The 14499-nt window shown below is 35.6% G+C and overlaps 3 protein-coding genes across 6 annotated transcripts in view; 2 read left to right on the plus strand and 1 right to left on the minus strand.

The window, feature by feature from the left end:
* gogo (golden goal) overlaps positions 1–14499 on the plus strand; it is a 209201-nt gene that overhangs the window by 45405 nt on the left and 149297 nt on the right. The gene's annotated exons all lie outside the window — the stretch shown is intronic.
* On the minus strand, positions 1885–8056 carry LOC117986705 (venom carboxylesterase-6-like). Its single transcript, XM_034973578.2, has 4 exons — positions 8022–8056; positions 6049–6262; positions 2613–3919; positions 1885–2080 (listed from the first exon to the last, which is right to left on the minus strand). The coding sequence occupies exons 1-4, from the start codon at positions 8054–8056 to the stop codon at positions 1885–1887; spliced, it is 1752 nt and encodes a 583-aa protein (XP_034829469.2).
* Positions 6648–10434, plus strand: LOC138403004 (uncharacterized G-patch domain protein DDB_G0278987-like). The gene is made up of 2 exons (XM_069501794.1): positions 6648–7421; positions 8333–10434. Exon 2 carries the CDS (start codon positions 8759–8761, stop codon positions 10127–10129), a length of 1371 nt encoding a protein of 456 aa, XP_069357895.1. The 5' UTR covers positions 6648–7421; positions 8333–8758; the 3' UTR covers positions 10130–10434.

The raw sequence follows: 14499 nt of genomic DNA on the forward strand, positions 1-14499 counted from the left end.
CGGACGCTCCTTTGTGAGGAAGTTTTATGAAGATTGGTCGAGCACGCAATGTTGTTATGACGAAACCGATAGGTATTTTGTGTTTTCTACTTTTTCATTTTTATCGGATTTTCATAATTATTTGGTAATCGTTTTAAGACTTTACAAACTGCTCAACATAATATTATTAACTAGATTTTTTAGCCGTTTTAATTAATTTTTACTTCGTTCTGGCCTATTTATCTAACCCAAGCTTTGCCTCAAAAATCGGAAATGTAGACGATAAGCTAACAGCTTGTGTATCGTAAATAAGATTTATAACAGCATTAGTGAGGGGAGCTCCCTAATACCATAAATTAATTAAGAGAACGTTGCGTACGCTAGAGATGTTACCGAGGTTCGATTCCGATTCCGAAAGTTCGGAACTTTCGATTGATTTTGCACCTTCGATTCTGATTTCGGTTCCGATAAATATTAATCGGAAGTTATATCGGATGTAGAACATGCTGATGCTTCACTTCTTGTATTGTTGAAGGTTTTAATATCAATTTTCGGTTCGTTTGATTTTTTTTCAACAATCAGGTATAGGTTAGGTTAGGTATACCTACCTACCTGTATTATTTTTGAACTGATGAATAGAATATAACTGACTCAATGTGTGTAATTATATTTCCTTAGACCTGACACGTCATCTCTCTTCTGCCTCCGCCTCCGATTCCGGTTCCGAGGAACCAAATTAAAAACTCCCGTCCGAATTCGGTTCCGATATAACCACTTCCATAACATCCCTGCTACACGGACTATAGTGAGTGATTGGATTGTATCGAATTATCGATAAACAAAATTACACCTACAAGTTACAACTAACCGTAACGAGCTTCCCGCCCGCCCCAGTTTCGCACGTGGAGTCTAATCACTACTATGCCATAAAAACAAATGCCATTGATTTTTTTTTTAAATTTTTACTCTGGGTTAATTGGGATGAAAATGTAAAGATCTTAACGATAACCCATATATCCAAATCTGTTCCGACATTAAGAAGTTATGATAGAACAAAAACTTACAAATATGCATTTCATACAATATGAACCCTAAAAAAATTACACTCCTTTTTTTGGGCGATTGTGACAAAACTGTTTTAGGTTCTATATTGAATATTGATATTGATGGCTACTTTGTTTTCGTTTCATATTATCTAAATAATCGCCCAGTAACAGTTTTATCATTCTATTTATGCATTTGATGTGTTATATTTTAGAGCTAGAAATCTTTAAGGTGAGCCCCGTAACTCCGACCCTTCTTGAGCCGGGTGTTTTGCTCTAATCCTCCTCCAAACCACTTAATTCTCAGTGACCCCCACCTGTTATAACTACAGTACAAACTTACTAAATCCTGGACCTGCAAAACTGGTAAATAACACTATCACTAGGTAACATACAAAGTCCATCCACAGTTTGTCTGTCTGAGCACGCTGATCTCAGAAACTACTGCAGGAATTTTCATCATAGACTGATTTTGTCTACGAGGAAAGAGTTAAAAAAAATTGGAATCTCATTTGTGATCCGAATTGGTATCCAACTAAATGCAAAACTGTAGAGTGTAGGTATTTATTAAAATTGGACCCAAACATACAATAATTCCAAGTTCATAAATCAGATTTATTATTTCGTTGTCGGTGTCATCAACGATTAAAAAAAATGCAAATATACATACAAGTCAAATTTTTTCATGTTCTTTTAAATACAAATGTATAGTAAGGCTATTTCATCCTTAAGTAAACCCGTGCTTACTTTAGTCTTTATGCAACTGCACTTTGCCGATTTCTATAAAAATCATTGAGCCCGTGTAACTTTGAAACTTGAGAAATAAAATAATTTATTAAAGACAAAATACAGGTCGTACAGATTATATATTATTTGTATTATTTCCAACATGATAAAAGGGAACGCCAGCTTGTATGTATAGGTTCCTCCAAAACTGCACGATGGACGCCTCCGGTTGAGTGCCTGTTGTCAGATTTAAGCCGATGTCCAAGAAGCTTTGTGTTGTGGCGTCGTATTGGTCCCAACGTACTCTCAACGATGAGTCAGGTGTTGGGTTGCTGAAATAAAACAGGAACACTTAGAAAACATAATTTGAAGAATCAAGAAAATTAATTGTGAATAAATTATTTTCCTCTTTGTTTTTTTGATTATAAAATACTAGATGATGCCGCGACTTCGTCCGCGTGGATTTAGGTTTTTGAAAATCCCGTGGGAACTCTTTAATTTTCCGGGATAAAAAGTAGCCTATGTCCTTCCCCGGGATGCAAGCTATCTCTGTACCAAATTACGTTAAAATCGTTTGAATGGTTGAGCCGTGAAAAGCTAGCAGACAGACAGACACACTCGCATTTATAATATTAGTATGGATAGTATGGATTAGTATGGATTCTCTTTTCAAATATATAATATACGAAACGTTGCAACAAAACTTTTATTTCACAAATCATCCGGCGTGGAATGGTCCTAATTCCAGGTGGTTTAGTATTTTTGTATTCAGAATTTCAGTCAAACCACAAAATGAGGTAACTATCTGTGGTAATAAATAAGTAGGTAATAATGATAAATCACTAATTAATTAATCATATTTACCCAAATTTAGCGTAGTTGGCAAATAATGTCGTTATCTGCTTGATTATTTTGAAGGATTTACTGTTTGTAACTACTGGCAAATTGTACTCGTTTGCTTGGAATAAATACATCTCAATGTCCCTTTGACCTGCTCCCTTTAACCCATATTTAAGTGCGTCTTTGCTATAAACGTTTCTCTCCGATACGCCATTAAATCGATACAAGTATTTCCTTTTCGTAAATGTAAAATATACGTCGCTCATGTGCCTCAACGATTGATATTTATATGTATCCGATAAATAAGTAACAAACTCCTCCATCGTGCTTATGCTAACAGGTTTTTCTCCGAAGTAATAATTCACAATAGCATCAGACAACGGTACATATTCAACTGCACTGAGATAGTACAGAAATCTTCTAGGATTGAATAACTCGGGAAATCTGTTGTATACATCAATCAAATACTCTTCGAAATAAGAAACACCAGACAAACCTTCAGCATTAGAGTAACCTATCATTATATCGACATCGTTAACATTTCCATTTATGATCGCTTCCACGGGGTCTTCAGTTAAAAATCTCTCCTGACCAAAGTCTTGCTCCACTACCGGCCCGAATTGATACATTTTCACGAGATTATTCATATATGTTTCCGAAATTATTGTATGTGGTCTAGTATCTATGAGTTTATATGCTGGAACATTTTGAAAGAATTCGAAAAGCGCAGTGGAGTTCTTGGTTTCATATCCCATAATTTTCCCAAGCGTAAAACCTCTTCGTGGTGATTCAAACTCATTACCGATATCAAAAAGAGGCACCCCGCTCATTGCGATCACTCTCTGGAACAGGCCTTTAGACATTGGTGATATGGCGTGTAGAAGACAACATATAGCGCCGGCGGTGTTCCCAAAGATGGTGACTTTATTCGGGTTGCCACCGAACTGAGCAATATTTCGTTGCACCCATTTTAAAGCCGCGGCTTGATCTTTCAAACCAGCATTTCCAGGTATCTCTTTAGATCGCAAACTCAAAAATCCAGGAGCATCCAGTCGATAGTTCATTGTGACAAGAACAACGTTTAGGCTCATGAAAAAATCTGGTCCCAAGTAGTCATCATTGCCCGACCCGCTTTCGAAGCCTCCTCCGTGAATATAAACCATGACTGCCAACGGTGAGGTTGGCGTCACATTTGGAGTGTAAACATTCAAATAGAGACAATCTTCGCTTGAGCGTAAAAACTCCCTAGTGAGGTAGTCAACTTGTGTGCAAATATTTCCATGCTGTGTTGCATTTCTTATGCCCTTCCAACGTGCTGCTGGTTGCGGGGGCTAAAATATAATGGGCGCTAGGTAAAATATAATTATGATCAGTTGATTGTAAGATTCAATAACGCTGAGCTTTTATACTTTAGTTTGTAGTTTAGGATTAATAGATATCGTCAATTACAGTATCGCATCTTTGACGAAGCTAGAACATTGGCCCTCATACTGGTACTGACGCTATAATGACCGCAGTAACAAGAAAGTTGCAAGCATCGTCAATTTTTCATTTTTGATTGTAAACAATCTCTAAATTATAAAACTAAAGGTCTTAAAGTAAACCTATCTCTTTAGCATGTTCTTGCCGAAAAGGATTAGTTTTTGCTCAAAGTAAAAATAATGTCAACTAGGGCAACTTTGCTGACAGAAGTCTCAACGCAACTTCCTGAAATTTACCCATATGTTTGGCAATGTTACAGCTCTGCTTCTAAATTATTCTTTGGAGATAGCGATATTAAGTCTTCTGTAGGCGTTCAGCAGGGGGATCCTTTAGGTCCGGCCCTGTTCAGCTTAGGGATCCATAACCATATCTCAAATTTAACATCTAAATTTAACATATGGTATCTTGATGATGGAACCATTGGGGGCAACGTGGATGACGTTCTAAAAGATCTTAATCATATTAAGCAACAGTTTGGGAAAATTGGTTTAGAACTTAATTTTTCGAAATGCGAATTGTTTTTTACAGAAAAACTGTCGCAAGAAAGAATTCTATTGGCCTCTGAATTATTCAATGAAATTTCACCTAATATTAAATACTTGATAAACGTTCACTTTGCCTTCTCGGTGCTCCTCTTTATAATGAATCCATACAACCACTCTTGGATCAAAAAGTCAGAACATTTTCGGCTAATACCGACAAATTGGGCACTCTAAATTCTCACATTGCATTTTCGATCCTAAAATATTGCCTTTTTGTACGTAAATTAATTTACATTCTCCGCGCGAGCCCAATTTGGAAATTTCATGGACTACTCGATAACATGGATGCCACCCTTAAAAGTACACTAGAACAAATTCTAAATTTAACTTTTGATGAGCACTCCTGGAACCAAGCAACTTTACCGGTCAAGTACGGTGGCATCGGCGTGAGGAAAATTTCCAGTGTAGCTCTTCCGGCTTTTCTGTCCTCTGTGCATAGTATAAAAGAGCTTAGCTCTCAAATTCTCAAATCCAATTCATCATTGACCTATGCCACAGAGGCCCTAGAGAGTTGGAAGGTCAGATGTCCCAATGTCGACATCCCGAAGGAACGTACTACACAAAAACTTTGGGATTTGCCATTGGTTCAACTGACACATACGAATTTGGTTCAAAATCTTACAAGTGACAGAGATCGTGCCAGGCTTCTAGCATTATCCGAAAAGGAATCTGGGTATTGGCTGCATGCCTTGCCATCAAAAAATCTCGGCACACTTTTAGATAACGAAAGTTTTCGTGTGGCTCTAGGTCTCAGATTGGGAACACCACTGTGCCATCAGCACAGATGTCCGTGTGGAAAAGAGGTTGATAAATTTGGAATCCACGGACTCTCTTGCCAAAGGAGCTCCGGTAGGCTGTTTAGGCATGGCTCTCTTAACGATACAATTAAAAGAGCTCTTGCCACCATAAATATTCCTGCGCTCATTGAGCCGGCAGGGATTAGTCGGGATGATGGCAAGAGACCTGATGGATTGACGCTGGTTCCCTGGGAACGGGGACGGGCGCTAATGTGGGACGCAACTTGCGTTGACACATTGGCCCCGTGTCATATCAGGAAGACAGCATCAAGACCGGGAGCCGCAGCAGAAACAGCTGAAAACGGCAAGCGGCGCAAGTATGCCTCTCTTATAGAGAGTTACATTTTTGTGCCGTTTGCCGTGGAGACCCTGGGGCCATGGAGTCTTAGTGCTAAAAATTTTTTACGAGACATTTCACCGCGATTAATAGCCTCAACTGGTGACAGAAGGGCTGGCTCATTTTTTGCGCAGCGGATCAGCCTGGCTGTCCAGCGCGGAAATGCAGCCAGTAGTCTTGGCACCATTCCACGCGGTCATGATTTATATAGTAATTAGATAAGGCTAGCTTTAAGTTTTATTGTATTAAAAAAAAAAAAAAAAAAAAAAAAAAAAAAAAAAAAAAAACTTGAAATAAAATACCTGAAATCTCAGATTGCCGACAGGTGGGGCGGCATACGGTATACCTTTGAAGATATTGTAGAGAGCATCATTGGTGACTGTCATTCGTTGTTCTCCTCGCAAAATTCCCTGTTCCACAGGAACTATGACAGCATTCACATTTTGCTGAAATAATACAAGTGTTAAGACCACAATAAAATTGTAAAGCTGCCTATCTTTCGGTATTTTAAATGATCTATTCCACAGAGTCTGCTAGAGGACTATCCCATGCCACAGGACCGCAAGGCATCGTAAAAGTCTGCCCCCTGTCGATATTCCACAGATACGTACGAAGCAATTTGCTTTATTGTTTTAGGCATTGTTAAGATACGAAATGACCAGAAAAGTCCTCTGGCTTCAGTTTTCCCCGTATGCTACAATATGAAGAGTGAATAGCATCTCCTCTCTGCGTGCACATTTAACTTTAGACAATACCATCCTTTTCTTATTGCGAGATAGACATGCTTGAGAGAGATGATAATTATATTTAATGTAAAGCAATGATAAGGTCTAATGATACCTATTTATTCTTGCCTTGAGGGTATTTGAGTTATACCTACGTATACCACTATTACATATCGTCGCAAGAAAGGCAGAATTACTGAAGCGCCAAAATAGGCATATTGAGTTATATAGATATTCGGAATCAGCGTTTTTTTCTGCGTCGATCAGTCTGGGTTCCACAGCGATACGAGCACTATTTTGGCGTTTCAGTAAATGGAAAAAAGGGGATTTTTCATCAGCCAGAGTCCTTAAGCGACACTTTTTTGGCATTTTATTCGTGCCTGTCACCTACGTAATTTTGTTTTCCTGCAATAAATTACAAGTAAATTTTAAGTAAATTTGGCATCCGGCAATTTAAAAGCTAATATTTTATAAGCATTTTTGGACTACTCGAAACAAACATAAAAGTTGGTATAAGTAATTTTGAATTGAAGTATTTATAATAAGTAAGGCTTGTAAGAATATTAGTTTTTCCATTTTTATGCAGGAAGTGGCGTATAAGTAATTTTGCCTTACTGTTATTGAGCAAGTTTTTGACTTTCAGTATCTTTACTATGAAGTAATATTTTAGCAAAAGTTATAGAAGTAAAAATAGAAAGCTGGTCAATACGTCATTTACGTCGCTAAAGTAAAAAATGTGGAGCTGCAATACTGCAAAACCTGATTATAACCCGCGCATACGCCGCGTATCAGTCAGTATGGTCTGCTCTCTGGTATATAGTGTGTTATCTATGGGTCTGCTCGACAGAGCCACTGAGAGTACACGTGTGTCGGTATTTGTTGCCGCTCAAATAGATCGAGAAAATAAGGGAATGTTGGTGATAATAATGCAATAACGGACTCCTTAATCGGTAAGTTAGCTATTTATTAGTATGAAAATTATAATAATTTACATAAGAAGCAATATTTATTAGTAAAGTCACCTTCGGTAAGTACCTAAATACCTAATAATTTATGAAATATGCCGAATTGTCATTTGACGCTGGTTCTGTTTTTGTGTATACCTAATCTATAGATACGAGTATGTACGTTATTGGTTAAGATTGAGCAAGGCGTTTTAGAATTCTAGATAGTTTTTAATAGGTTTGTCAGGTCTAGACTAGCACGGCAGATATTCGGCACGAGCCATAAGTTCCCAATTTGTGTCGGATATTTTAGCCTGCCATCTAGCTTGAGTAAAATAGTATAAATTATTTACTTAACCGATTTTTATGAAACTTGCACTCTCTCTTATTAAATCTCTAGATACCTACATACATAAAAAAAACTGATGCCGATTTTATTATAAAATAATTATGCATTACAATAATTATGAATTCGCGGGGATGCAAGCCACGTTTTTGTTGTATAATTATATTACGTGTGAAGGTTAACTTAAGATTAACGGGCTGATGTTAAGTTTATTTTTGAAGAGTGTATAATGTTGGTTTCGGTCGAGAATGGCTTGTTACCTTGTGGTGTCGGCCGAGAAGTAGTACCACCCCATTTACAAAACTGACCGTGTGGTTGTTGCCGATCTCAGTTGATTCCTTTGGGCAAAATTGCGGTCAAGACTTATTTTGTAACCTATAATATCCCACGGCTGGGCAAAGGTCTCCCCTAAATTCATCCACTCTTTACGATCTAGTGAACAATCCGGCCAGTCTTCAAGGAAGGTGTCCAAGACAAGAATGGGTATTCTTTATAATATTAAAAACTAGATGGTATATTAAACGTTTTTTTAAATTTATATGAGACTTACTATTCCTTTCTATTTTTTCAGCTCATAATGGAAAGTAAGAAACAGAGTTTTTACAAAAGGTACGCAGCAAGACTGAAGGATGAACAGGAACCTGTAGCTGAAACATCAAATACACCACTGATGGAAACAGTCTCAAAGTCAGCAGTAGTTAAAAGACTGATATTTAAAACACCTAAAAAAGAAACACAGAAGTACAAATCAAATAACTTGAACAAGGAGCTATTGATATCAAAACCAGTTGTTATGCGCAGTGCAAATACAGAAGCTGAACCACCATGCAATGATTTAACAGTTTGTGATTTGACAGATGACATAAGAGAACCATAACAGGAACAAAATCTTACAGAAAAAGCAATACAAAAAGAATTAGACATTTTCAGAGAAGTTGAACGACAACACGAAATTGAGGAGGCTTGTGAACAAATCCGACGAGAACACTTTGAAGAGATGAACACAGGATCAAAATTTGTACAAATTGAATCTAAACAACTTGAACTGACAGACAGTAAAATTATAATGGAAGATTACAACACTGAAACACCTGAGATAGTACCAGACAACATACTGAAGCGATGTGATAGCAAGCAGTTTTTTGAGACAGAAGAAAGCAAAGGAGAAATTGTAAAAGTTACTAATGGAAATATAGAATCTGAAAATGATGCTACCGATGGCATATTGTTATGTCTTCGAAACAACATGGAGCACAACAATAACATAGATTTTAAATACATGGAAGATTTCAAAGAAATAGATATTAATTTACAGGAAAATGAAAAGGTAACCGCTGAAATTAATTTTATTAACATAGGAATGAATATACAGGAAGACCAAAAAAGCTATGAAGGAGAGATTTGTAAAGATAAGAAAATACCTGAAATAAATGAAACAGTACAAAATGAATCGCATATAAGCGAAAACGCCAATTTGGATAATAAGATAAGTGGACATGAAAAAGAAGAGATAAGAACTGACAATGATAAAGATAGTAACCAAGAGAAGCATGAAAATGTTACAAAAAATGATTGTGATGAATACATAAAAAATAAGCGGTTGAGACAACAAACAAGAGAGAAGTACGTAGACTTTTTGTCAGATAATGAAGATTTTGTATGGAGTTCTTCATCATGGGAACATTCATCTTCTGGATCGGTATCCGATGGTACGAAGAAAACTAAGAAAAGTAAGAAATCAAAGAAGAAAAATGAGAGATCTAAGAAGACTACGAAATCGAAGGTTCAAGAAGAAGAGAATGAAGTTTCTGAAGTTGAGGGTAGAGAAAAGAAGAAACAGAAGAACAAAAGAAAAGAAAACAAAGCAAAAAAAGATTCCGGGCATGAGTATGTAAATTCTAAAGGAAAAGTTATTCCAGCCAAAGAAATGAAACAAAATCCCTGTAATCCACAAAATTGCTCTAACGCATGTTACGAAATAACGGATGAAAAGAGAAAAGCTATATTTTTACATTTTTGGGGTTTATCGTCTGAAAGACGTAAAGACTGGTTGGTAAGCCATTCTAAAAAGATGGGTGTAAAAAGAAAGCGAGCAGATACGGCTAAGCGTACCAACACTTTTAATTACTTTATTAACGATGGTGAAGGGCAAGCCCAAGTGTGTCAACAATTTTTGACTTGTACACTAGATCTCAAGCAAAAAACATTGTACAATACAGTAAACAACGCATCATTTGGTAGTGCAAAAGAAGATATGCGTGGAAAACACGAACCCCGAAATAAAACCCCAAATTTAGTTACCGAAAAGGTACCGAACATACATAAAGGAATTACCAGCTTTGCCTTCACACTACTGCAGGAAAAATAGCACAAGAACATATTTGCCGACAGAATTTCGTAATATTTCAAATTTGTATAGAATATCAGCTATCTATCCAATTAAAGAGCTGAGCTCTAATCAGAGGAGGCAGCCCAGCTCAAGCCCATCTCAATGCCCTACTAATTTACGTAAGATTATTAAAAAAAGATAGGAATTTTCATAATCATCAGCAATTAAGACTTTACTCTTACACATTAGTAATGGAGTATACGTTATTATTTATGGTTCAAGTAACTTTAATTTTGGGCACTACAGTATTTAAGTAGCTCTTATTGTGTATTAACTGAAGTTATAAGTAGTAAAAGGTGTGATTAGACAAAAGTAATTATCTCTTACGTCTTTTTACTCGAAAAAAACTAAAACAATAACCTACCTTTAAGGATTTTTAGTGATTCAACATAATGAGCCGATCACTTTTTAAGTTGTTTTAACATGATGAAACCAGACTTGTAAAAGTCCTTTCAGTAATTTAAGATTACGAACATTACATTATTGTTATAGTTCCAGAAAATTTGTCGTTTTCCAAAATATATACGTAAGAGTTATAAGTAATTTTGATTGCTATAAATATTTGAATCAAATAGCGGTTAAGAAATTTTGCTTTACTGTAAATTGAAGTCATTTTTACTTAAGCGCCACTATATCACAAACCAGCAGTCCAATTATTATGGTTTGTACTTCTGGACATAAAAAATGACAAATTAATAAAAGTTTACCTTGACGTCATCGAAATTCGTGTGCGGGGAAAAAAGTTATGAATTAAAAACGAAAAAAAAATAATTAAAACGGCTTTTTCTCGAAATGGCCATTTGGAGCTTCAGTAAATTTGCCTTTCCTGCGACGATATGTAATATTGTTATGTGGGTTGCTTGAAAAATTTGGAAGGTGATGCTTTGGATAGCTTGTTAGTTATTCCGTGCTTTATTGATTATTTAATAAATTTTCGCTGATAGATAATATTGAAGCGGTTAAAATAAGGGTAATATTATGATTAAGGTGGTTTAAACTAAAAAATATAATGTAGAAAATTTACACTTTGTACTTACGAATAGTATTATGAAATTAACTAACACTACATAGCGTAGGTACATTTCAAATAATCTTTTAACTGAATTTAAAATTCCTATTAAAAATTGTTGACTCTTATACCGAAATAGTTAACAAACCTGTATTTTATCAATTTATATAATAAGCACCACACACTTATTAGTAATAACCATGTAATAACATTAACTCGTGACAATATGTTCTTAGTGATAATAATAATATGAAACTAAGTAGTATTGAATTACCCTGACAAGTTTAGATAAGTACCAATTTTTTTTTACCGACTTCGAACCTGTAGAAAGATAAAATACCTTGCCATATAGCAAAACCCGTGGAACTAATTTTTACTAAAAAGTTAAGTGTATTTGCTGTAAGTAACTGAACCCTAGAATAATAAATACTATAGAACGCTGATGAAGTTACTTTTGTATGAAAACCGCGCGAGCCACCTCGCACACTATCTTAAAGAATAGCGTATTCAGCAACACAGCCATCGCGACTCTACTATTGGTCAAAAAATTACAAGCAAAAATCGTCTGTATCTTCTTAACGGTAGGGTTGATTTTCAAGTACCATTCAAGTATTGTATTGCCAGCTATGATAAAAATTTGCACAATAAATATTTTCAGTCCCTAATATCATGTTCCAAGCGTTGATAATTATTGTGCTTATTGTGCAAACATCTGAAAAACATGTTTCACTATATAAAGTACATGTCGCTCGAAGTAATCACTTTAACAATAATTAATTAAATTATTGTGAAAATTTTTGTACGTCACTGGCAATACACAAGCCACTGACAAATAGTGATGTGTAACAATTGGAAGTCGATATCGATAATAATTATCAATACGTCATAATTATTGGCTATCTTAAAGGGCAGTTAAAGATGGTATGGCATTGTTTAAATTTATTTACATACATGACGATTTCTAACAGACTTTCGAAAAAAAGGTTCTCAACTCGACTTATATGTATGTTAAATATCAGTATGTACCTACCTAAGTTACCAATCTTCTCACTTCAGCCGAGATCCTGTTCTTACGATTTCAAAATCAATAATGGTACCGGAAATGTCTATAGTTAATTCAGTCATTCTTTAGAATACCTAGTCAATCCATGATATACCCGTCTTGTTTTGGCAAAGTATAAAATATGCAATCTATTGTTGTCCATCATCATCATGATCAATCCATCGCCGGCTCACTGCAGAGCACGGGTCTCTTCTCAGAGTGAGAAGGGTTTGGTCGTAGTCTACCACGCTGGCCATGTGCGGAATGATAGAATTTATATAAGTATATTGATAGACTAGATAGTAAATAGATCAGTCTGTCAGTCAGGCCGGAGGAAGTCTTATTATATAAATAGATCTACTATTGTTGTATTACTACCTACTATAAATTATGCTATAGTACTTAAACTTTTTTATAACAATAGGTACCACAAGAAGATTAACAAAAATACACTATCGATAAAATTATCGACACACGCAAGCCCAAAATTAAGAGCGTTGACGCGTGGGACCACTTCGCAAGTTCTTTGTTTGTTTGAAAATGAAGAAAATTTTTGTATGAATTTGTTTTGTTTGCTGGCCATCTTTTTTCCCCGACCGCAGCGATAATCCTTGAAGATACTTAGTGTATATCCCCTTATAGCAATAGCTTCTAATCTGCCTACAAGAATAGGAACAGAGACGGTATTAAAAGCCTTGGTGAGATCAATAATCACGCCTACTACTTTGTTCTTAGCTTCTATACGATTAACAATTTGATCAGTCAGAAGGTTGATGGCATCTTCTGTATACTTTCCCTTCCGTAAACCAAACTGATTCTCAGATAATAATATGTTATGTCTATTCAAGAAGCTGGCTGGCTGGTTGTTCAGAATTTTCTAGATGACATTTGAAAGCATTGTTAGCACTGAGATAGGTCTATAATTTGTAATTAAGGTACTCCAATAAATTTTGTACAATTGTGACTTTAAGGATTTTTTTTCTGAAAGAAAACCTTCAAGCTCTGTGCACATGTGCTTTCGGTGGCTTTAGTGCCCACAAGACAGTTCTTATATTCTTCTAAGTGACACTGTAAGACTATTCGTATGGACGTATTCGTATGGATAGCTTGGCCTTATGTTTCTTAGCATTGCTATGTCTATCTTCTCTTATTGTAGGCATTACGAGATACTCGTGTGTTTCCGATGTTTTAGTAAACCACTAAAACAAACGGGGCTTTGAGTATTTACCGTGTGAAAGACTGAGTTTTGATATCACTGTAGTTTTTGTATGTTAGAAATAAATGTCTTTGTTAGAAATAACCAGAGAATGTGTTTATTATATGTGTTTTTCGTGGTTATATGTTAACTAAAGACGCACTCAAAATCGTATAATTTAGTAAACGTCTTCCGCAAGAATAAGGATTTGATAGGATTATTATTTTTCAATAAAATTAATAATTCATTAGCAATAGATCTTTAAAAAAGGCTTGTTCTTAAATATTTCAACCTTTTTATTCGTTATTACTCCTAATATCTGTAGCACTTCGCACATGAATAATTCCAAAAAAATCGGTAATTGTGTTGAACGCTCTTAACATTGTCAACCGATATAATTTTTCGAGATTATGCCTCGATCTACAAATATTTTAGTAGATTTTTATCTTATGGACGAAAGAAATTCCTTTATTTACCCGGACTCACATTTTTATTTCGCATACGACTTATAATTACAGTAAAACTCGGCATCTTTTCGAGTTTTGTACGGCAGCTCTAATCACGGTGACAATTGGGCAAAAATGGCCCATAGTAATGTGCTCAAAAGACTTTGATATGAGCGTTTGCTCATATCCGCGGCTCGCCTGCCCCGCCCACATGCTTCATCAAGTAGAGGGGGATTCCAACATCAATGAACTGAACCGACGCAATCTTAGTACGTTCAGTAGTTTTGTGCACAGAAAAACACACAAAAATCAAAATAAATAATATTTTGGGCTGTAAATTGATAATATTGCTTCCTCTGATTTAAATCTTCAAAATATTTTTCCCGTCCCGTTATAGTTTCATAAAAAAATCACATTCGTTGTAGCATCCAAAAATATTACTATAGAACTACAATAACTCTTGTATACATTGGGTGATAAATTAAATAATTTTTTACTTTTTAGTGTTTGTGGTTATTGAAGTCGGATTTTTTTTTTGAAATTTTTTTATTTCACATTTTTAGTGGCTCCATTGTACTAAAATATGATATGCCTGGTTAAAAACCTACTGTTTACTAAGCTATTACACTGATCGCGAGCAATTTACTCTTATCCACT

The sequence above is a fragment of the Maniola hyperantus genome, chromosome 11, assembly GCF_902806685.2.
Source record: "Maniola hyperantus chromosome 11, iAphHyp1.2, whole genome shotgun sequence".
In the NCBI taxonomy this organism is placed as follows: Eukaryota; Metazoa; Arthropoda; class Insecta; order Lepidoptera; family Nymphalidae; genus Maniola; species Maniola hyperantus.